Source organism: Scedosporium apiospermum, assembly GCF_000732125.1.
Source record: "Scedosporium apiospermum strain IHEM 14462 chromosome Unknown SEQ_SAPIO_0110, whole genome shotgun sequence".
Classification (NCBI taxonomy): domain Eukaryota; kingdom Fungi; phylum Ascomycota; class Sordariomycetes; order Microascales; family Microascaceae; genus Scedosporium; species Scedosporium apiospermum.
This window is the reverse complement of record NW_015971811.1, coordinates 1,991,626-2,013,051: the sequence shown is the minus strand read 5'-3', so window position 1 is coordinate 2,013,051 and position 21,426 is coordinate 1,991,626. Positions and strand designations below refer to the sequence as shown.

The window sequence follows — 21,426 nt, the reverse complement described above, 5'->3', positions numbered from 1 at the left end:
CGGGCTCAAATCGCGGGTCGCACCAGCATCACAGCCTCCAGGATTAGCGCAGACTCGACTTGTAAATAAATCACTGAGTGGATACTGGCTCCGAGTTTATCTTCGGACTTTACCAACCTTACTGACTTTTCGCTCTCTCTCTCTCTGCAAAGTGTATCCTCATCTGTTTTCCGCTAAACTCTGTTCTCCCCATATTTACCCTTTCTACCTGTTCAAACAAAGTCGTCAACGGAACCCGATTTCGCAATGCGCTTTCACACACTCTCCGCCCTCTCCCTCGTAGTAATCGGCGCTTCTGCCCATGGAGACCACGGGTCTGGGTCGAAGCAACCAGCTATCGCTGACGATGCCAACTGGATGACAAAACACATGGCAGGCAAGTTTGTCTTGTTCCTCCCGCCCCGAACTCTTCCTCCTCTCTCCCTTTTAGACGACATGTCGGAACTAACATTGACTGTGCGCATAGAGGAGCACCACCTCGATCACTGGGACGCCGCCTCCTTCTTCTCCCTCCACGACTTCAACAGCGACGGAGTCTGGCAACCCGAAGAGCTTCTGCGCACATACGGTCTATTCGACAAGTCCAATAAAGACGTCCCTGCCGAAAAGCGAGCGACCATCTTGAAGGAGCTGTTGAGGTTACTCGATCGCAACGGCGATGAGGAGGTGTCGCGTGACGAGTTGGCCACGTTCCTAGCCGAGGGAAAGACGCTGCCGGACATGGGCACTGGACCAGGACATCACGGCGACGATGAATACGAGTATGAGATCCATCATTGGGAGAAGTAAGCGATTCACTGTTTCCTTTGATCGACTGAGTCGGTAGTAGAAAGTGAGGGCATTCTTGACTAACGGCATACTTAGGTACCACGGCGATGATACCGAACTAGAGGACCTCACCCACCCGGAAGATATCGAACACTTCAAGCTACATGAACAGATGGAACAGGAAGAGGAAAGGATGGACGAACTCAAGAAGCGATCCGTGATAGAGGAGAACATCCCCGCCATGTTCCTCCGTCCCCGGAAAGAATAAGCCTCCGGCTGCCGCTTCGGCCCTCCTCCCCCTTGATGATACTCTGTAATGAACCCACGGATCTGATGGGAATGTTGGCGCATATATGGAAGGATGATACAGGTTCGGTCTTTCTTCTCGCGTTGATTCTATTGGGACTCTTTAGATAGTGATACCTTCGTAATGTATACATCGAAGACGCAATGCCAAACTCTTGGCGCAATCGTCTTCACTCGCTCCACATGCTCTACCACAGCCTTCCTCTCGTTGCCGTCATCCTGGGCCCATCTGTTAAACATGTGCCCAACTTCCGCTCGCCGTTTCTCAATATCATCCTCTCCCACATTTTCATGAAGATGGAGCCAGCATTCCGTGCTAGGGCACGACATGCGCCATGACTCTTCCCACGTATCTTTGCTCGTAGGAAGCAACCCTCCGTTGACATGTAATATCTCTAGTCGTTCGAGACACAGCCGGAGGTTCGCTATCCGCTCGAGCGCCCTCTGGTTATCCTCGATGAAAACCACGATCTGCTCATCTCCCACCAGCAGCTCATCAACGGGAAGCTCAAGTGCCTGTCCCTGAACCACCTTGACTTTCCACCCATTCCGCAATGCGCCCCTCCGCAAACCCTCGACGCTCCACGGGTTAATCTCCCAACAGAGGACTCTCATGCCACGTTTCGCGTAAGAAAAGACGAAATATCCTATGCCGGCGTAGAGATCAACAGCCCATAGACCCTTCAACGCAGCCAGCGACTTCTTTCTCCTCTCCAGCCTGGCGTCTCCACGGTGAAAGTCCAGGATTCTCGCCTTCTCCGTAATGTTCCCTCTGCTAAACATCGTGTATCGCGGCGCCCAGGTCTGGAATATGCCATTCTGTTTCGTTGATACCCAAAACGCATTCTCCAGGTCTTCCTGCCTTGGCGGCCACCGCGTCCTCGCAGGCCCAAAGTCCCCGTACAGCGTTGCGATCTCCACGGGACTCCTCAGCACGTTTTCCCCAGCCGTCCGGCCAGGCCCATGTCCTTCGCCCCCTCGATCGACGTAGAGCGGAATCCCGGCGTTGACTGCTAGGTGCGTCACTTCGCTCTTTTGTACCTTCGATATTGCTCCGAGGATAATTCTGAATAGACCATCTTTCTCCTCTTCGTCGCTATCCTCTAGGACACTCTTCCACGCCGAATCTGCAAAGGCGCCGGGGGAGAAGAGCACCATTGGTTCGTAGACCATGAATCGTTTCGGGAGCGACTCGGCCAGCGCTTTTTCAGTGTGGCCTAGTGTCTGCCACTCAGTGACTTTTTCGGCGGCGACTGTGGAAAGCCATCGCGATACTATTTGCGACGGATCATAAACGTAGCGAGCCTTTTTAGGCCGTTTTGGGCGATCCATCGTGAGGCTTTCAGGTGGTGGGCGACTTCAATTTGGGGCCAAAAAAAGATAGAACGCAGCAGAAATAGGTAGGCTTTCTCAGATTAACTTTTGGATAGAGAGCCAGCCCTATTGGATTTAGTCGCCGGAGCACATTCTGCGAGATGTGCGATTATCATCGATTGAATCCACAATAGCAATCAATCGGGAATAAAATATCTCTATCTTGGTAAAATTCTTGACGAGTATTTCCATCACGAGTATGCGCCACAAACCAATAGAAGGGACATCACTTCACCAAAGAAGGTCCGAACCAGCTTGAGAAATAAATCATCACTCGCATTCCATGCAAACGCCTCTAAAGCTATTGACAGGAACAGTCTAGCAGATTGGTATCTCGTTGGTTTCATCAATATGCCATCTTCCTTTACATCTTCCATACCCTCGTTATGTACCCCAGTTAATCCCTCCAAAAAATAAACAACGGCAAATGACTGCGGGAAAACTGAAAAACAAACAAACTTGCAAGGAAACACGATGCACTACTCCTATCGTACATACCCGCAGATGAGTAGAAAACTGGATCTAAAGGAAATAGTCGCTTGGCCCTCTCCGATTTGGCGGTACGTGGCGTTGCTCATCAGGAACGGCAGAGAAGATGCTAAACTTGGGATTCAGATCCCTATCCACCGTCATGATAGAGGCAACATTACCGCATCGGTAACAGTAGTTCGGTGCCGACCATACCGTTACCACGGAGTTTTGTGGGAAATGGTACTGCGGAGTCAAAGTCAGTACGGCCGAGGTGAGGATTGGGCAGGCATATAAACACTACAGAAGGAGCCAAAGCATACCTTATATCCCTCATTGACGAGCTGGTGAGCACGCGCTATCAACTTGAGCCCGTTGACATGGTTGAACTCGGTAGCCACCTTGTTCCCAAAGAGCCACCCAGCCCCACGAGGACTGACAGCCCAAGTGTCAATGTCTTCGGGGTCGGACCAAACAAGATCACAGAATGCGCCTTCGTGAGGAATTTCCTGTGCACGAGCGACAACCCGGATCTGATCAATCGTCCGAATCTCCGGACTCAAACCGCCGTGAACGCAGAGAATCTCTCCATCAACGATGGCGGCTAGAACAAGGAAATCGAAAACATGACAGCAGGCTTTCCACACGGAGGCATTGCCGTACTTTTGCTGGCACTCCTCGTAGAAGCCATAAACCTGCGTAATCTGACGAGACTCGTGATTTCCGCGGACTAAGACTATTTGATCTGGGAACCTATCAAGATATCACGCCGTTAGCAAAGTCGTGAGCAGAGTAAACACCAGACGGGTTAGCACATACTTGGCCTTGAGACACATCAACAAAGTAAAGGTTTCTAAACTGAAGTAGCCGCGATCCACGAAATCTCCGAGAAAGATGTACCGCGTATCTGCAGACTGAGAACTGCTGTTTGTTACAACACCAGCTTCTGTCTTCGGGGCATCAGCAGGACCAGGACTCTCCTCATCTCCAACCTCACCACTCGCGTCATCGGGGGATGTTTTTAGCTTCTTCTTTAACTTGGGGTTGGTGATCGACGTTGGGGGTTCAATGTCATCCGATGTTATCACATTGGTTGACGATTGAGGGGCCTCAACTTCCGATTCCCCTGGCATGCCGCCGGAAACTCTGAACAGTTCGAGAAGATCATAAAACTGGCCGTGGATATCACCACAAACGGTGACTGGGGTACAAACGGGTTGGATATTCGATTCTAAAGTCGGTTTCCTGATTAGTACATCTTATGGGCGTCGGGAAACCACGAGGACACACAAACCTTCCATAAGAACTTCCTTCACCATCTCACAAAGCTCCTTCATCACTCTCTCTGGCAGATAATGACACTGCTTCGCTTCCTCTAACCACTCGTCCAGCCCAGAATTGGGGCCCAGCTTAGCTGGACCCGGCTTCGGAACGGGCTTCATGACGAACGGGGCGAGGGAAGAGGGGAGGAATCGCGATCAATGCAATTCGGGAGAAGGAGGGCGCGCTGAGGGCTGCCTCGAACACTGGCGCTCTCAGGAGACGGGGCTCCAGTCGCACGCTCGCGAGTGGGAGTTTGAGTGTTGCTCGAATCTGTGCAATTTCCACATTAGAACCCATTCCATGGTTACGTTCGAAATGTGCCGAATGAAGCCTGACAGCTGCTTACTGGTGGAAGATGCTGCGTTTTGGAGCTCGTTTTGATCCGCGGGAAGAGCAGGGTCTACAAATCTGGGGAATGGCTCCGAATCGCCGGGAATGGGTGCGAACGCGTAAGGAAGCTGTTGGTCTCCACCAGGTCGTGGTGAGAAGTCAAGACGCGGGGATCGGTGAGGAGCGTCGACGATGTTGAGGGGCGGGGGGATGGGTCGGGGTCGGGTCGTTGTGCCCGTAGCTGAGACGCGTCGCTGCTCTCCGGGACTGCCTCGGGCGGCGATGAGAGCCGTCCGGTTTTGAGAGGCCGGGGTAGGAGGACTAGGAGCGGGGGAAGGACCGGAGAGAGGCGGAAGACTCTCAGACGAGCTCGCGGACGATGTTCCGTTTATCTGAGGGACGCTGTTGGCGGGGTTGATGCTGGGTCGTGCAACGGGGGCAAAGCTCTCGCCGAACGCGTTTCTCCGAGGTCGAGGCGGCCCGATACGGAGTCCAGCAAAGTCAAAGGCAGAATCCCTATTAGATTGGCTTCTGCCCCTCTCTGGGGGAGCTCCCTCTGGATGATCACCATCCTCTGAAGACATCTTTGGGATAGTATCTCACGTGACTGGATGTGATAAATAGGCGATGTTTAGCCGGTAGGGTGAAGGAGAGAAATTCACAGGGCCTTGTTACCTTCACGTGATTGAGTTGGTGTTTTGGACCTAACAGGTGTGGGGCCAATCTCCTTTCACCATTGCGCTGCACAGCACCTTCCACTCAGACCCCAGCACTGGAATGGGTCCTGAAAGATGCACTGGAACTTGGCTGCATCATGTGATTTAGTTGCTGCTTCAGGGTCCCCATTCTGAAGCCAGAGTCACTGAGGCCTAGGTGAGGTGAGCAAGCACAAAGCAAGGCTACAAGTACATCTAAAGGGTGAGTGATGGAAGCAAAATAGGTGTATGCATGCCAACTACTATTCTTTAAATTCCTCTTACTCAATGATAAAGGATATCAACTCCTAGAAGCTTATTTTCTCATTTTACTTTGAATTGTTCATCAAAATTCCCAAATTTCTACCTCTCTAAACTCATTACTGGTGTGTTGGTGCTGGCTTGACCTAGGTACTCTTCACTGGTGGCATTGATCAAATCTTCCCCATCTTCGGTCTTAGGAGCACTTTTATCTTCGCCTGAGAATCCATTATAATTCCTCTTCCCAGGGACACATTCAATGTTGGTCTCAACACCTTCCACCTGCACGACATCTCCTTTTGCCTCCAGTTTCCTTCCTTGAGTATTTCTCGAGGGTTGGGTAGGCTGGAATCCTGGTATCAAATCCGCCACCGAGCTCTCAAAACATCCCCATCACTTTTTTCAAGTCTGCCTCCCCACCATTTTGCCAGAAGCAGGCTGAGATCCTCCCAACATCCAGCCAGCCTGCAACCCATCGGGTCTTACTCGATATATCCTGGCCGGCGGCCCCAGCACGGAATCTCATCTTTAAGCATAACCAGCATCGGCTCAGTCGAGCCGGCTCTTACGGCTTAGACATTGGCCTCACCGCCTTCGAATAATCCCACCTCGCATGACGCACAGCACTCGGGACCACATCGGGACCGAGCCCAACAAGTCGGGATGACGCCGCCACCAGACAAATCTGCGGGCAGGGCTAACGGTGTGTTGCCCATCTCCGTAACTCAGCAACCGGCAGATAAAAATGCCAAAGCATCCCGAGCCAAGCCCAAGGCCGCCGCGGACGGCATCAAGATGAGTGTTCGCTACCTGCCTCCCGGCATGAAAGAGTCTGAATTCACCGCCATCCTGGGTGATCAGTGGAAGGTCGGAAATGGCAAGGTAGACTGGTTTTTCTATGAGCCTGGAAAGCAAGCTAGAACGTAGGTGCAGATGCGGAGGAGTATTGGCATACGCACATGTGTTGCCTTGAAATCTAGACACCAGGTACTGACACACCGCTCATAGCTCTGGAAAGCCATCCCGTCCCAGCATTGCCTACCTACACCTTCTGAAGCAGGACAATGTCCCGCTTTTAGTCGACACCGTACGCAATGCCACCTGGGAGGATGCCGGCAATACTTACAACGACCCGGCTTTGATCTTCCCGCCCTTTGTGGAGAGATGCGCTTTCCAAAGGATCCCACCCGCTAAGGAAAGAGTTGACCCTAGGCAGGGGACTATCGACTTGGACCCTGATTTCATGGCTTTCCTTGAGGAGCTAGCAAATCCCAAACCTGCTCCGGCGGAGCCGTCCGAACAGGATGCAAACACGCCAGCCGCGACAACAGTCACACCTCTCATTGAGTTCCTCAAGGCGAAGAAGGCCAATAAAGATAAGGAATCGTCGTCCTCAAAGGGAGGAAAGCATTCTCGACAGGACACTAAGACCGCTTCGAAATCTAAGAGTGATGAGTCTAAGAAGGGAAAGGAAAAGAGTGAAAAGGGAGAAAAGCCCAAGGAGGAAATCAAGATTCTTTTGAAGAAATCGACTGCCGACTCCGCCAAGGACGCGAAGAGCACCTCTGGGAAGAAGACATCAGCTTCTGCAACAGCCTCAAGCTCGTCTCAGCCAGCAGCAGCAGCAGCTTCACCTTCCTCTGGGGACGCGGCACCTAAAAGCCGCCGTGCTGGTATTGCAGCTGCGGCTCGAATCCTTCAAAGGGACCTAGGATTGAGCCCAGGAACTGCCCATAGGCGAGCACGTCTCGATGCTGCGAAGGCTGAGGCGGAAGCGAAGACCGCTAGTTCCCCCCAACCCGCCACGTCCACTCCCGCTACTGGTTCCAAGAACTCATCCAATGCCGCAACGCAACCGGCCACTCCGACCACCCCCGCCGCCAACAGCCAGCCTTCTGCTGGATCTGGTAGCAAGTCTCAGTCATCTGGTCGCTCCCGCGGACGGGGATCGAAGAATGCGGATCAGAAAGGCAAAGGCGCAGAGAACACCGCTAACGGCTCGGGCCCAACCGCAGCGAATCCGCCGATTCTGCTGAAGAAACGACAAGACCAAACCTCTGCCACCGCACAGCCCTCATCCTCCGCTGCCCAAACACCTGCGCCCCAGAAGCAGACACCTGGAGAGTCGTCCAAGGCAAATGCTGAGAAGAACAAGGGCGGCAGTCAGAAGAAGGCCGGTGCCATTACTCCCGGCGCTACGCGTGGCTTTGTGAAGCACGCGAACCCCTCGCAGGGAGTTACTGAAGCGCTTTTGAAGCAGGCTCTTGGTGCATTTGGTGCTGTCACGTTCGTGGAAATTGACAAGCGGAAGGGCTTTGCCTATGTCGACTTCGCCGAGCACGACGGCCTTGTCAAGGCTATTGCCGCCAGTCCCGTTTCTGTCGCGCAAGCTACCGTCCAGGTTCTGGAGCGAAAGGAGAAGAAGCCTGCCCAGGCAGCGGCTGCTTCTTCCACCGCAACCGGTTCGGGAACGGCATCTACATCGGGCGCGGCAGAGAAGGAGAAGTCCGGACACCGCAGCCGGCGAAGCAGGAGGGGGGGTGGTGGTGGTGGTGGTGGTGGTAGTGGCGGCGGTGATAAGGCCGCTGCAAATGCTTCCACCGCTGCCGCATCAGGCCAGGCGGCCTCGTCCGGATCGAAAGGTGGCACAGGTTAAAGATGCAAGCTGGATTTGCGCTTCTATGAAGCAAAACTATTGACCCTTCCCACGAGCTGCTGAACGCACAATGTCGCCTCTTCGAGGATCATCGTATCCTTAGCGTGGGCCGCTACGGCAGCGTGAACTCAGTGTTCCCCCTCGCCTTGTCGTGCAGCTTCTAAGCTCCAAACTCGTCGTTAGAGCTCTTGCTCTAGTGGGGGAAGTGGATTTGCATTCGATCAATGCGCTTATGGTAACCTCCTGGAGGATCCCGAACATCCTAGAAGCTCGCCAAGACGAAGACTACTATACCACTCTCCCGATGCCGTTGCTACTCTGTGCAGCGCGGAATGCTTTCCCGGAAAGTGATAGGAGTAGTGTTATATCTATGGGATCACCCATCGTCTGAGCGCCAACTATGGAGTAGCGGTTTGAGTAGCTAGCTTGAGAAAAAAAAAACGGAGAAGAGACAGACAGCGGGAAAATCATTGTTAACCCAGCTAGATATATCCTTAATTGAGACTGTCCACTCTCTATATATCTATCTATCCTCTCCATCTCTCTCCGTAGCATACAAGGAAATGTATAAATGTGTGTACCTCATATCCAACCCAGTGTCCTCCCAAAGGAAAACAGTAAAGCAGCCAAAAGGAATCCAAACACCACCGCCGCCCTCTCATGCCACAACGTCATAGCACGCGCCCGCAAGTCCCTAACGATCAACATCCTCTCTCCAGCATCTCTTCTCGCGGTCCTCAACCCAGGCAAATCATCCAAGCTCCTCGCATTATTCAAAGCCTGATACTCCAGCAAAGCGCCATCCGCGCTCACCGCCTTCTTCCCCGCCCAAAGCTCCAAAGTCGGCCTCTCCGTAAAAGCATAAAGCTCGCTCTCCCCCTCGGGCAGCAACTCCTTCCGAATAAGCGGCACGCCAAAGCCACAACTCGTCGTGACCCTCCAAACGTGACCTCTCACGATGGCCCTAGCCCCCTGGTACACCCTCCTCCCGCTGCCGCCGGCGTCGCCGATCTCGGCCAACATGGCGGCGAAGCGCGGATGGTCCTGCTCGACGATCTCGGCGCGGCAGAAGAGGCGAAGGATGCGGGGCGCGGGGCCGAAGGAGGTGAACATGACGGTGAGGCGGGCGTTCTCGTAGGCGTGGGCGACGGTTTCGCAGCCGGAGCCGGTGCGGTCGACGTAGGCTACGAGGTTGGGGTTGAGCACGGCGAAGTGGGAGGGGGAGAGGCCCTTGGGGGATACGTTTACGTGGGAGCCGTGGGTTGGGGCGGAGGCGGTGAAGAAGATGGGTTGGCGGAGGACCCAGGCGGTGAGGTCTTCTGTGAGGGATGGGTAGATTTTCATTGTGGGGAGTGTTTTGGTTTTTGTTTTGTTTTTGGTTTTGGTTGGTGGTGATGGGAGGGGGGTGGTGATTGGAGAGGTGAAGCTGCGCTTTGGATTGGGGATGTGATGCACAGCTTCTTTCTTTTCTCCGGACGCCGCCGCTTGAGTAAGATGTATGTCGGAATGAGGAGAAAAAAGATAAAATGAGAAAAAAATGAAGTGAGAAAGGGAAAGAAAACCGAATTACAGAATTCCCAAGACGGAATAGATTAAGAACATTGAGGACTCGAAGGATTGGAGAAGCACAGTTACACGCCCTTCCTTTCGACATCTACGCCAAACTTAACGCATTGCAACCCCCCCGTCATCCCATCCTATTAGAAGCTACATTATTGAGCTGCCCGTTTGATCAATTAACGTTTATCTAGCTTGTCGTAGCCCCCCTTCTCAGCAGGTCAAGTCCGAAGTTTCAGCATTGGAGACGCTCCTATGTTGGTCCTGAGAGAACGAACGGACAGATGGTCGGACTTAAGACATGTCCGATTGGAGACAGATCAATTCGTGACAGACTTTCAGTTCCTAACTTGACTCACCGGAGATCCACCCGGACTTGGAACCTGCGCCTTTGCTGCAGAGGTGTGGCTCTCCCTTTGTTGGCATTGGGATTGCCATATTGACTTATTGCCATGCAGAGCTGACTTGTCCTCGGAGACGAAACTGAGCCATTGGTCTTCGACTGTGGAAATATGAAGGAAATGCAGGCCGTATTGATCAATCGGATGGGATCAACAGATGGAAAAGAATCAAAAGTTCACTATTCCTTTCTGGAAGCATCATGCACTTGGGATGTTTCAGGGAGCAAGACCTGTGTGTACTGAACATTCACACATCTTCAATGTTTCAATCCACACCCACACCACAGACAGCAGCTCCCCCGTCGGTTATGTGTCAGTCAACACCTAATAAACAAATACTTGTTCTCAATTGAAAACCATCAACCTCATCTTTACAATTGGAATTTGTAGATCTGAAAGAAATCAACATTCCATTCAATCTTGTTTTATGCATTCAGTAATTCATTCCTCTGCACCAGTTGGAACCAGTTGGGGCCATTCCCAAGGCTCCATATTGGCATTCTGGAAAGCACCATTTCAACATCAATCATTGGTTCGGTGGTGTAGTTGGTTATCACGCTTGTCTAACATCCACAAGGTGCTGGACACAAGAGGTCCCCGGATCGAGCCCGGGCCGAATCATCAAGATTTCTTTTTGCCCATTTTTTCACCCCCTTGGATCCCCCAATTCCTTGCCTGTATTTTTTGTTTTCCCCCTCTCAAGTGCAGGAATTACTGCTCTTGTCGTACAAGTCCTCGGATTTGCCAGAATCGAGAATTTCCCAACTAAATTCGGAAAGGACGGAATAGGCTGAGCGAAGAACTCTCAGGGTGCGGAAAGTGGTACCTGTACTCCGTACATGCATCTTCAGGAAAGCAACCCGGCTCGAATCCAGACCAGGCCATATTCTAGAAACACCTGCCAAGGTGGTACGGCATGAACATGTCCTCTTACTCGCATCCGCCCACATATGTCTCCAGGTCTCCCGTTCTCCAGTCACAAGCCCACAGGTATACGAAGTAGGGGAGTACGGAGTCCCTCAGTCACAGAGAGATCAACGCATCAAGTGTCCAATGATACATATATATCGTCTATATTGCTTGCGTTGAACAAGGTTACCCAATTGAAAATCTGAGGAACAAGACCCAGAAATCTATCTACATGACGTTCCCCCAATACATAGCGGTTACCCGATTCCTCTTTTACCTTCGCTTTTTTATAAATGCCCCTCAGTCCCAAGATCCCTTTTTTTTCCCAACTCGTACAAGACGGTGTTACCCATACATGATTGTTCACAATGCAAAATGATCACCCCAAGAAACAAAACGCAAAGAACAGCAGAAAAAGAAAATCTTCGAGTCGAGAAAACAGACAGGGGTATGTTGCATGGAATCAAACAAAAAGCATCGACTCGAAGACAACAGGTGGTGATCATCAACACTGATCAAGACCAGAATCGCAAAGCAGTAAAATTGCCCCGAAGAAGCGGAACCAGTCAAAACTGGAAGGGGGGAAGAAAAAAGAAAGGGGGATAAAAAAGAAAAAAAAGAAAGAAACCCGAAAACGGACGCGACGCTGTTACACTCACGCCCCCCCCCTTTCTCTCCCGAGGGGGTGTGATGTGACGTGACTCCTCCAGTCACCTTCCGCCTTTTTCCTTCCCTTGTCGGCCAACGCAGCCCAACCATCTTCTGTGAGTCATAAACCTGTCAGCAGGGCACCAATGGCTGCTGAGAATGTCGCCCGGCGACGGTCCGAGGTTGTTGTGTTTCTGCAGCTTCCGCATAACGACTGCGTAGACCAAGGTGCGGTGACTGAAATTTGCAGGAAGAAAGTGATGCAAGGAATAAACTGGACGAGATTGAGGGGGAAAACAAATCCGATCGAAATGGCGAGAGATGAAAGTGCGATAACGAGAAAATATCAAGAAATGTAGCGAAAAAAACGTGAGGTGAAGATCGGGCGCGGGCCGGATATTCTAAAAATGTGATGTGGGTTTGGGTATCAATGTAATTTCCCACTTTTTTTTCCTGTTGCCTTTTTTTTTTTTTTGTGTGTGTCCTCTTTTTCCAACAGTCCTCTTGTGGCAATTTCCTTTCCCCGTTTCATCCTTCTCTCTTTTTCTTGGGTGAGGCGGAGTCGAGGCCCAAATTTCCGGCTAGCCAGGGATGCCGAATGGGAAGCCGTCAATCATTTTGGTGTGGTGGGGTCATTCAGCCCCTCCCCCAGACCACTGGAAAGTGGTAGTGAAGTCGTACCAGACTTCTCTGGTTGAGGCCGAGAAGAACCAAGTACGGCTAGGCTAGCCACTAAAGGGAAGTCACGGAACTGGGGGCGGGAAGAGCCATTAGTGGTTCCCTGGCTTCCCTGTTAATTTTGACTCATCGAATCAACCCGACGGAGAGCCAGAAAGCAGGGAACGCTAAGAAACGACCAAAAGGAAATGAGAATAAAATTGCCCAGGAGGAATGCGAGGGACGGGGAAAATTTGAGTTTTTCCGAGAGATGAAATTGCGCTGGCGGTTGCCAGTACACCGATCCACGCGGTGAGAAAAACTAACGGTGGAGGCCATTCGAGGGCGAGATGGGAAAATCTCCCCCATTGGTGCCGGTCGCTGCAAAGGTGCCAATATTGCAGCTGCATAACGCATTCAATTACCTGGGATAAGGACGGGCAGTATTAACGTAGACGTCCGTGGGTCGCGTGTAGCCGTTGGCGTCAGTGCGAGAGGCCCTCGACACCTCAGAGTAAGCTGTCGTGTCTCGGTGTGAGTCTCGGTGTCCTGGAACCACCATGGCGGAAAATCGCTGAGTAGGAGGAACCGAGCTATCCCGACGACGGCGTGGAGTAGTGGGGCCCCATGGTTCTGCGTATATGCCATCATCGGACTCGTACTCATCATGCTGAGCGGCCGCCTTTGCAGTGGCTCTCTCGAAGCGTTCGGCGAGGGGATCCCTCCTGGCAACCGCAGTCGACCTGCGCTTGCTCTCGGATCGGCGTACGCTGCTCGACTCAGCGTTCCGTGAGGTAGAGGATGACTTTCCTTCGCTTCGGGAGCTCGAGGACGACTTATCCTTGGAACGGGAGCTGGAAGATGAAGACGACTTTTCGTCCGAGCGAGAGCTTGAGCTCGAGGAGCTCGAGGATTTAGCCTTGGTCTTCTTTTCCTTTACTGGCGACTGAGACTCGTATCCGTCAGAAGCTACCGCCGCGGCTAATTTCTTCTCGAGCTTTCGGTTCTGCGCCTCAAGATCTTTGACTTGAGCTTCGAGTTCTTGGTTCTCTGCCTCGAGATCCTTGTTCTGCGCCTCAAGTTTCCGGTTCTGAACGTCGAGATCTTTGCTTTCTTTGATTCGTGTCTCAAGTTTCCGGTTCTGCACCTCGAGATCTTTATTTCGCGTCTCGAGCTCAGTGACGTTGGTCGTGAGGGATGCGCACCTTTGCGCAAGGGTGCCCTTCTCCTGCGTCAACCTCTCGTTGTCGTCGGTTAGAACGTCGTTGCGCGCCTCGAGCGCCTCATAGCGGCTGCGGAGGACACGGTAATCTTGTTCGCGCTCGCCGGCGTCGCGTTCCCTGGAGTTCGCCTCGGCGTCGGCAACCTCCAGCTTGCGCTCTAGGTTTCGAATTCGGGTCTTGGCCTCACGGAGAGCCTCGGTCAGAGCTGATAACGTCGAGAGCTGTTCGTCGCCCGACGTGTGGGCCGAGTCATGCACTGCATACCCCCAATCAGGACTGGTTGCGTAACTATCTTGGTCACTGGACGAACCAACTCCAGAGTCGGTGCTCTTGTGAGAATAATGCTTGTAGCCCCTGTCTCGATGGACCCTTTCAGGGTACGGGTAATGGGATGATGGCATCGGCATCTTGGAAGCGGGTGAGGAAGGTAGAACGACGTAAGTCCTGGAATGGAGATGACGGGAATCCACACGGGCTTGGTGCTTTTTCTTAGGGCTATAGAGTTCAAAAAAACCGGCTAGGTTGTTTTGATCAGTTGTTCAAGCGAGTTGCAGGGTCCGATTATGTTAGCTTGCTTGAGATGAAGGCAAGGGTCCAAGTCTAGGTTTGGATCTAGTCGGCTCCAGCGGATAGAATGCAATGGCAAAGAGTTAATAGAACCCTGGGCTGAAGCTCCGGCGTAAGGAATGGATAAAATTTTGCCTGTGGCTTGCAAGAAGGATCCAAAGACCGGAGTGTCCACGGACGGAAAGGTTCAATATATATAAGAGACTCCCGGAATAATAATAAGAACCGGATGACAATCTCAGTTCCTTGGAGTGGGAGGAATGAAGTAGGTATGATGGTTGAGAAAAGAATGCGTGATGGCAAGGTTGACTTATAAGTCCAAAGTGGTCTTGATCTCGTTAGCTTGAATGAACCCGGGATGGGCCGGCTGCTGCCTTGAGGGTGATTGATAGTGGTGGTGGCCCGGAATCATGCAAGTGTAAAAAGAAAGTGTCGGAGGCGCGGGGAGCTTCGATGTTCTCCAGAACGGATACTCCCACTGCCCCTCGCTCAAAGAAGACGTCCCAGTGGACAATTCGGATCACCTTTGTCGTACAAGGAATAAGGAATGGTATCCAGATAAATGAACAAGGAGGGGTATCACATGTAGAAACAGCCAATGTTGAAACGAGAAAGGCAAATAGAAAAGAGAGTGGGTGGGTTGCCTCTAGGCAGGATTCGCAGCACTGCCATGCAAGGACGGACAAGGAGGGTGAGGGTTGCTCAAGGCAGCCTATGTTTCTCTGGCTATGCGCCACAGGATGCGTTGACAATCAGTGTGTAGATTCGCAGGTTGAGAAGGTGGTGAGTGACATCCAGTGAGCGCATGGTGGTGAGGAAATTGGTGGGATGGGGTTGGGGTTGGTTGAGACGAGAGTGTGCTCAACTGCGTGTAGGAGGATGAGTGTGTGTGTGTGAGTGTTTGTGTGTGTGCGCGCAAGAGCGGGAGTTAGAGGAAGAGAAGAATTGAGAAGAATGCTCTAGAGCGGTGGGAAGAGGGCTGGACTGGATGAACACGCAACGTGTAAGGCGCAGGTGAGGAGATGGATGTGCCACAACACAGCACTGGTGCGCCAAAATACGTCCAGAGAGGTCAAATATGAAGCCACGGATTTCCTCATAAAAAAATAAAAAAAGAAAAGTGTGCGCTGTTCAAAATCCGTCACCAAGGGAAACGGGAGAATCGGACAGGTCCAGGAAACAGGTGAGTAGATCAATATTGTGAGTCGGTGATATTTTCGATTTGGCGAGATTGTTAGAAAATCCACGAGGGATGGAAGGAAAAGGATGAGGAGGGAAACTGAAAATGGAGGTGGGAAGGTGATGAAGTGGTAATATAAGGAACACGGAAGAACAAGGAAGGAGGAAGGAGGAAGGAGGAGAGGAGCCAGGGAACAATAAAGGGGAGCAACGCTACGGCGGGAATTGCACAGGTCCCGATTTACGACAAGGGTCAGAAATTTACCAGCGCGGCGGAAACTGGAATGACCCAGACTAGTGTAGGTGTACGGAGTAGACAGGGTAAAGAGTCGGAGGCCAGAGCCAAGGAGGGGGGAAAAGAAAACGAAAAAAAGAATAAAGAGAGAAAAAAAAAAAAAAAAAGAAATAGGACGAAAAAAGGTCGCGGTGACGGGGAGAGATAGGGCTGGGCCACCGGGAAGCGGGAAAGAACAACCAGGGGGGCGTGTTCTTCGGGAGCAAGGGGGCGTGTGTCTATGGTTTCCTCCCCTCTGGTGCATTTTTAACTCCTTTTGCCTGCTTTGGGAAACGGGAACCCTGTGCTCGTGCTGTCCTGCCGACTGAGACGCCGAGAGTGAATGATTTGGAAACACTGGCAAGTTGCAACCCTCATCAATACGTGTACGTGTCCCTGCCCCGATCACCACAATCGCACCGACCAAGCATTACTTCCATTGTTTGTGGCATATTATATTAATCTCGGAGCAACAAAATGGATATCACCTCCACAACCGTATCGTATCTCTGGAAACGCCGAGGTGCTCCCCAGTAACCCAAACGAGAATTGATTCGATGAAAGCAAAAAGGTTAAGAAGAAGCACTTCCGACCACCCTCGACCAAGCCCTGGGCTGTCGTGTGCTGCGTCGCTGGGTCAATGTTGCCATCAGCAGTCTGCCCAGCGTGCCCAGGACTCATTTGGTACCAGGACTCGTACGACGAAAGCGGAAATGGAACGTGGAAGACAATGAGAGAAATTATTCCCCGAGTCTCCCTCGTTCATGATCAACTCAAGCTTCAATCGAGCCAGGTATCCCTTGCACAAGTAGTAGAATAATGCCGTCTCTCTTCGGGAGACGGTTCTTGTGTCCCCCCCCCCCCCTTTTTGCTAGACATCAATACCCGTCCACTTTTTGTAAGTGTGACTGTGTGAGTGACGACGCCGCGTGTCTGGAAAACAAAAAATGAAAAAGGAAAAGTGAAAAGGAGTGTGCGTCAGCCATGCTCATTGCCCTCGACGTGTCCAGTCGCGTTCGTTCCTTTGTTCTATTCTTAACACTGCTCCGCCAATCCTCGTCCTCGACTTGCAAGTACGAAGTACACCGCCCATGTTGGTGGTGTAACCGCCTGCACTAACACTTCAATGATCAACTCAATGTTCGAGAACGCGTTTTTCGCCCCTCCGGCCTGACGCATTCCCACCTCCCACAGCATAAAGATAGCACGACCAGTTTGCCTTGTGCGCCTTCGCCCCTCACGCGACAACTTATTGTGCTCTCTGCCAGCTCAGTTATTGTTGGACCAAGGGTGGGCTGCACACCTCCCTCAACTGTCTAAGCCTCTCTGGCATTTACTTCACTTACTACACTTTTACCTTGCTTCATCCTCGGAAATGACAATCAGTGACAGTGGTGTGATACATGTGAATTCCTATAGAAAGACTATCATAGAGAACGAATGCTCATCTAGGCAGCCTTTCCAGACTCGAGGAGCCAAAGTGCGCTGAATACAGCCTAGTTTCCTCCATAAACTGAGGCAATGTGCCTAGCAAACAAAACTAGGGAAGCGGGCAGAATTGGGCCCGAGAAAACAGAGAAAATCAAGTTAGACAGATCCACCTTATCCCTGAGCGCAACCAAATCCTGGTGTGCTATAACCGTAACGCCTTTTTCGAATCCTTTTTCCTTTTTCCTCGACGCCTTTTTACCCTCTTTTTGTTTTTCATGTCTTTTTCTGGTCTGGGTACCAAAGAATTGGGATCCAACCCTTGCTTCGTAAACGAGTCGGGCCAAGTCCCCAACATACGTCATGTTTTCAGCCTGGCCTGAGTAGTGGACTAATACATGGAAGGGATGGACCCAGGAAGAAGCGCGGCACTACCCGACTTCTCGTCCACCTTCTCCTCATCGTCTGCGTGTGCAGCCTCCTTTTCGGCCTTAACATCGGCATCTTCCTTTCGCGCCTCCGCCACCTGTCGCTGGTAGTCGAGAGACTGGAGGGCCGCGTTCAGGAGAGGCTCCGCATGCTCAGCGGTCGACATCTTGTTGGCCTCATCAATGGACATATGCTTATATGACTTTTTCAACTGTGAGGCCGCCTTTCCCTTGGGCATCGATCGTCTGTCAGCCACGGCTCCGAAGGGATTTCGTCCTGGCTTTCGCTGCTTTTGCTGCTGTTGCTCCTGGAATTCGTCCAATGTCATACCCAGTCGAGCAGTTCCGCTGTAGAACCAATCATCGACCTTCTTTTGGCGTTCGTGGAGTTGATCGTCCGACATCTTGACTGCGCCAGCGGGGTAGCGAGTGTTGAGTTCCGAAGGGTCCCAACCGTAGGGCTTAAGAAGCTGGGCCTCGATAGACCAAGCCTCATCTTCGGGCAAGTTGAGGTTCAACCTCTGGCGAACGCCTCCCTGATGAGCCGGAATTCCAAGAGCAGAGACACCCATATTCGATCCGGGCGTGCCATTGTAAGCGTTGGGGCCGCGGCTGGAACCGGAGGGGTGACCGATGGCCAACGCCTGCTGAGTACTGCCCATCGGCAAGGTATTGGTTGCGCCATAGAGGCCATATCCAGCGCCGGCGTCAGGGCCTTGTGAATTCACGTTACCCATGGGGTGACCCTGCTGAATGTTTGTACTGTAAGGGTAAGGGCGCAGATTGTAAGAAGGCGACTGCTGGGGCTGTCCAGCCTTGTTGGTAGGCGAATTGGCGTGTCCATGGTTATAGGCATGTCTCTCAAAGCCTGGTTCAGACGGAGCAGCTCCGGAGGCACTTGCGTTCGTCATGGGAGGACCGAAACCGCCATGCTGACCAGAGACTGGGTTGAGAGTTGGGGCATGGCGAGGGCCTTGAAATAAGTCTTGGCCGGCTCCAATTGCGCCGTGGAAAGGATTACGAACACCGGGGTTAAGGTGCATTTTCTGAGGAGAATGAGGGAGCGAGGGCATGCTACCACCCGTTGAAGAGCCCGCCTTTGGGACAAAGTACTGGCGCTGACCCGGGGGTCCGGCCCGCAACGGCGCGGGGGCTCCTGGGCCAGTGGCCAGAGTCGAGGAAGAATAACCCCCCAGGAGAGGCTTATAGTGCTGCTTGCTCATCTTTGCTTGCGCGAGTCGAGCAGCGTAGTCTTCGAGAGCTCGAATATCTGTCTCAGAAATTTTCGAACCACCAGATCCTTGACTCATATTGGGGAAGACTGCCATGTCGTTGCTGCGGGATGACGCATTGCTGGATGGATTATTGGGCTCATTGGCTCCTTCCATGGCTTGATGCTCGAAATATTAGAACTGGAGCAAGGACACACAATGTGAATCATGAATAAGGGGGGAGGATGGCATACCGAGTCTGATGCGAGCATGCGACAAGGCATTTTGGGCTTTCAACTGATTGGGATTCGGGTACGAGGCCAGGTTAGCCAATGACTTAACTGGAAGCTTTCGAAGAGCCTCGTCAACCGAATCGTAACCGTTGTCGTTGTTCCTCGGGATCGGGATACCACGGGAGATTATATCAGACTCCGATACCGACGGAGACATGGCCGAGTTCGCAATTTCGACAGAACGGCGCATAATCTCCTGGGGAGATGGCGGCGAATCGGAGACCGGACCCGGACTGCCATCGACACCAAAGGCGGGATGATGCATAGGGGTTTTGGCACGGTCGTTGTTTTGCCGGAGAGGTGAATACTGACTCGTGGGAGAGACGAGATATGGCCTGCCTCCACGAGTGGGGGAGCCAATACCCACCATCTCCAGCTGCCTTGTTAGAAGAGAGACACGGTTTCCGTGCTCTTGATGGGGAGACCACCGCTGCGCTCTACCTCGGCGAATGGGAGCTTGAAAGGATTGCTCCGACTCCGGCTTCCAAATGGTACCGGCCGTCGTGTAAAGAGTTGGAGACTGCTCCTCTTGTTCATTGTGCTCCTCATCTTCAGAGAGCAGGTGCTGCCTCTTCTTATCGGGCGGGGCCATCGACGACGTTGTTCCGCTGCTTGGGGAACCCGCATAAGGGCGCTTGCCCGAGGGAGGAGTCGAGGACATCTCGGTCCAACTTTCAGCGGCTCGAAGCTTACAATTTCTGTTTGTTTCTGAAACGGGATGGTGCGAGGCTGCGATCTCTCCTTCCGGCTCTCGCCTTCAGAATGAATCCGCACTCTACCAAGATGCGATGTTAGTGTCAACTATACTACCATTATTCCAAAGGAAATGCCCGGCCCGGAGAGATCCTGAAGACAACAGAAAGCCAGACGACAAGGAAAAAAGGGATAAGGGGACGTGGAGAGCCATTGAGGCAACAAATACGACTCACACTGGAATCGGAGTCCACGAGGACGTCGATTATCCTCAGTGTGCCTATGTCTAACTCATCGTCAGATATGTTCGTGTAAGAGAGCGGGGTTGACACCAGCTGGGAAATAACCGAATTGGTTGTTGCTTCCCAGCTGATGATGACAGGGCAGGAATGGAAAGGGGGAAGGAACTTCGATTGGGAGGTGATTCGATCTGAACTTACGGAAGGCGCGTCCTTCGTCGCAGCTTCCTGTTTTGCTGCTTGCTTGGTATCCGGTGATACCTTTTCGTTCGGACGCGTCCTTGCTGCTCGGGTGCCAGTGGTCGGTCTGTGACGAGGTCAGCTGCGAAATGTTTTATTTCTGAATGAGAGGGCAGGAGGCGAAGATCGCTCTAGAAGGAAAGGAAGGGATTCACTTCGGAGGAACGATCAGCTGTTCTGGAAAGGCTAGCAACCCCAGGTACTTTACGAATTCGAATGCCCTGTCGATATTTCATCAGTCTTTGCTGCCCTGGGAGGGATTGTATGGTTGAGATGACTGTTCGAAGGCAATCCTCAACGCATACGTGTCCGAACTTGTCCCTGGAGGTGAAGGGCAAGCCTGGAGCTGTGGACTTGGGCAGAGCAAGGGGTTCGACAATTGATGCTAACTTACCTGCGTGCGCTCCAAGACGCGTCGAGACTGGACTGTTTGGTCTGGAAAGAGGGCAATCGACCGAAGTCGAAACGCGAAGGGGAGGGAAACACGAAATGATCAAAGGAACAATAGATGACGCGAGAACGGCGTCCTCGAAAGAAAACGCGATTCCCACTAGACGATGTCAACAGGGAAGTGTTTGAAAGGCTGGCTGTATGGAAAAGGATGAGAGGGATGGATGTGGGAGTGTTTGTTTAGGGATGAAGAAGGGAAGAGGAGAGAAAAAAGGCTTCCTCTGAAGGAGACATACAATGTAGGATGGGATGGCAAAGACCAGTTGAGTCTGCTTTCAGTGTTGAAGGGCTCGGGGATGGGGGGATCACATCTGACGAGGCCGGTCCCACGATGCCATTGCGGAGCACCCCTTTTGTGGATGCTCCTCGAAGCCCAGATCATCTGTGCCCCAGAAACAGGCACGTCCATGTGAATTACATTTGCTATAGGGCACTAGAAGTAGGGACTCATAGGCCATAAAGTGTGGCCTGCTTGTCCTTAGGCTCCTGAGATGCTCTCGGTAGCACCAGATGTTGAAGAAGTCACCTCTTTATAAGGCAGGATAATGAAGATCATCTTTCATAGAACAAGGCAAGCTCTCAGCCTTCACTGGATCAGATACACATGCAAGAAGGGGAAAAAAGGAGAAGTATATTGAGACAGAAACGGACAGGGAAAGCCTCCTGTCGAGACAAGTTGTAAAGGTGCCCTCTACTCCAAACGCCTTGACGAGTATAAAAAGCTGTCGACGACCACGTACCGACATCCTCGGATATCCATCCCACCGCACCTTACTTCCAACCCACGCCCTGCAAATATCCTCCTTGATAGAACCCAACCAACAGCAAAAGAATGTAGTGACATCAAG

The 21,426-nt window shown here is 52.2% G+C and overlaps 4 protein-coding genes and 3 pseudogenes across 4 annotated transcripts; 2 read left to right on the top strand and 5 right to left on the bottom strand.

The window, feature by feature from the left end:
* Positions 1–246: 246 nt before the first annotated feature.
* Positions 247–1,036, top strand: SAPIO_CDS7488 (putative secretory pathway protein; the record flags this gene model as incomplete). The annotated part of the gene is made up of 2 exons (XM_016789341.1): positions 247–785; positions 865–1,036. The coding sequence occupies 2 exons, from the start codon at positions 247–249 to the stop codon at positions 1,034–1,036; spliced, it is 711 nt and encodes a 236-aa protein (XP_016641168.1).
* Positions 1,037–1,164: 128 nt separating this feature from the next.
* SAPIO_CDS7487 lies at positions 1,165–2,406 on the bottom strand (annotated as a pseudogene; the record flags this gene model as incomplete).
* A 564-nt stretch (positions 2,407–2,970) lies between these two features.
* SAPIO_CDS7486 ([Myosin-light-chain] phosphatase) lies at positions 2,971–5,153 on the bottom strand (the record flags this gene model as incomplete). The annotated part of the gene is made up of 5 exons (XM_016789340.1): positions 2,971–3,162; positions 3,240–3,669; positions 3,736–4,147; positions 4,366–4,509; positions 4,586–5,153. 5 exons carry the CDS (start codon positions 5,151–5,153, stop codon positions 2,971–2,973), a joined length of 1,746 nt encoding a protein of 581 aa, XP_016641167.1.
* Positions 5,154–6,188: 1,035 nt separating this feature from the next.
* SAPIO_CDS7485 (Uncharacterized protein) lies at positions 6,189–8,181 on the top strand (the record flags this gene model as incomplete). The annotated part of the gene is made up of 2 exons (XM_016789339.1): positions 6,189–6,448; positions 6,534–8,181. 2 exons carry the CDS (start codon positions 6,189–6,191, stop codon positions 8,179–8,181), a joined length of 1,908 nt encoding a protein of 635 aa, XP_016641166.1.
* Positions 8,182–8,763: 582 nt separating this feature from the next.
* Positions 8,764–9,525, bottom strand: SAPIO_CDS7484 (annotated as a pseudogene; the record flags this gene model as incomplete).
* A 3,249-nt stretch (positions 9,526–12,774) lies between these two features.
* On the bottom strand, positions 12,775–13,983 carry SAPIO_CDS7483 (annotated as a pseudogene; the record flags this gene model as incomplete).
* A 3,432-nt stretch (positions 13,984–17,415) lies between these two features.
* On the bottom strand, positions 17,416–19,617 carry SAPIO_CDS7482 (uncharacterized protein; the record flags this gene model as incomplete). Its single annotated transcript, XM_016789338.1, has 2 exons — positions 17,416–18,842; positions 18,918–19,617. 2 exons carry the CDS (start codon positions 19,615–19,617, stop codon positions 17,416–17,418), a joined length of 2,127 nt encoding a protein of 708 aa, XP_016641165.1.
* Between the last annotated feature and the right edge of the window lie 1,809 nt (positions 19,618–21,426).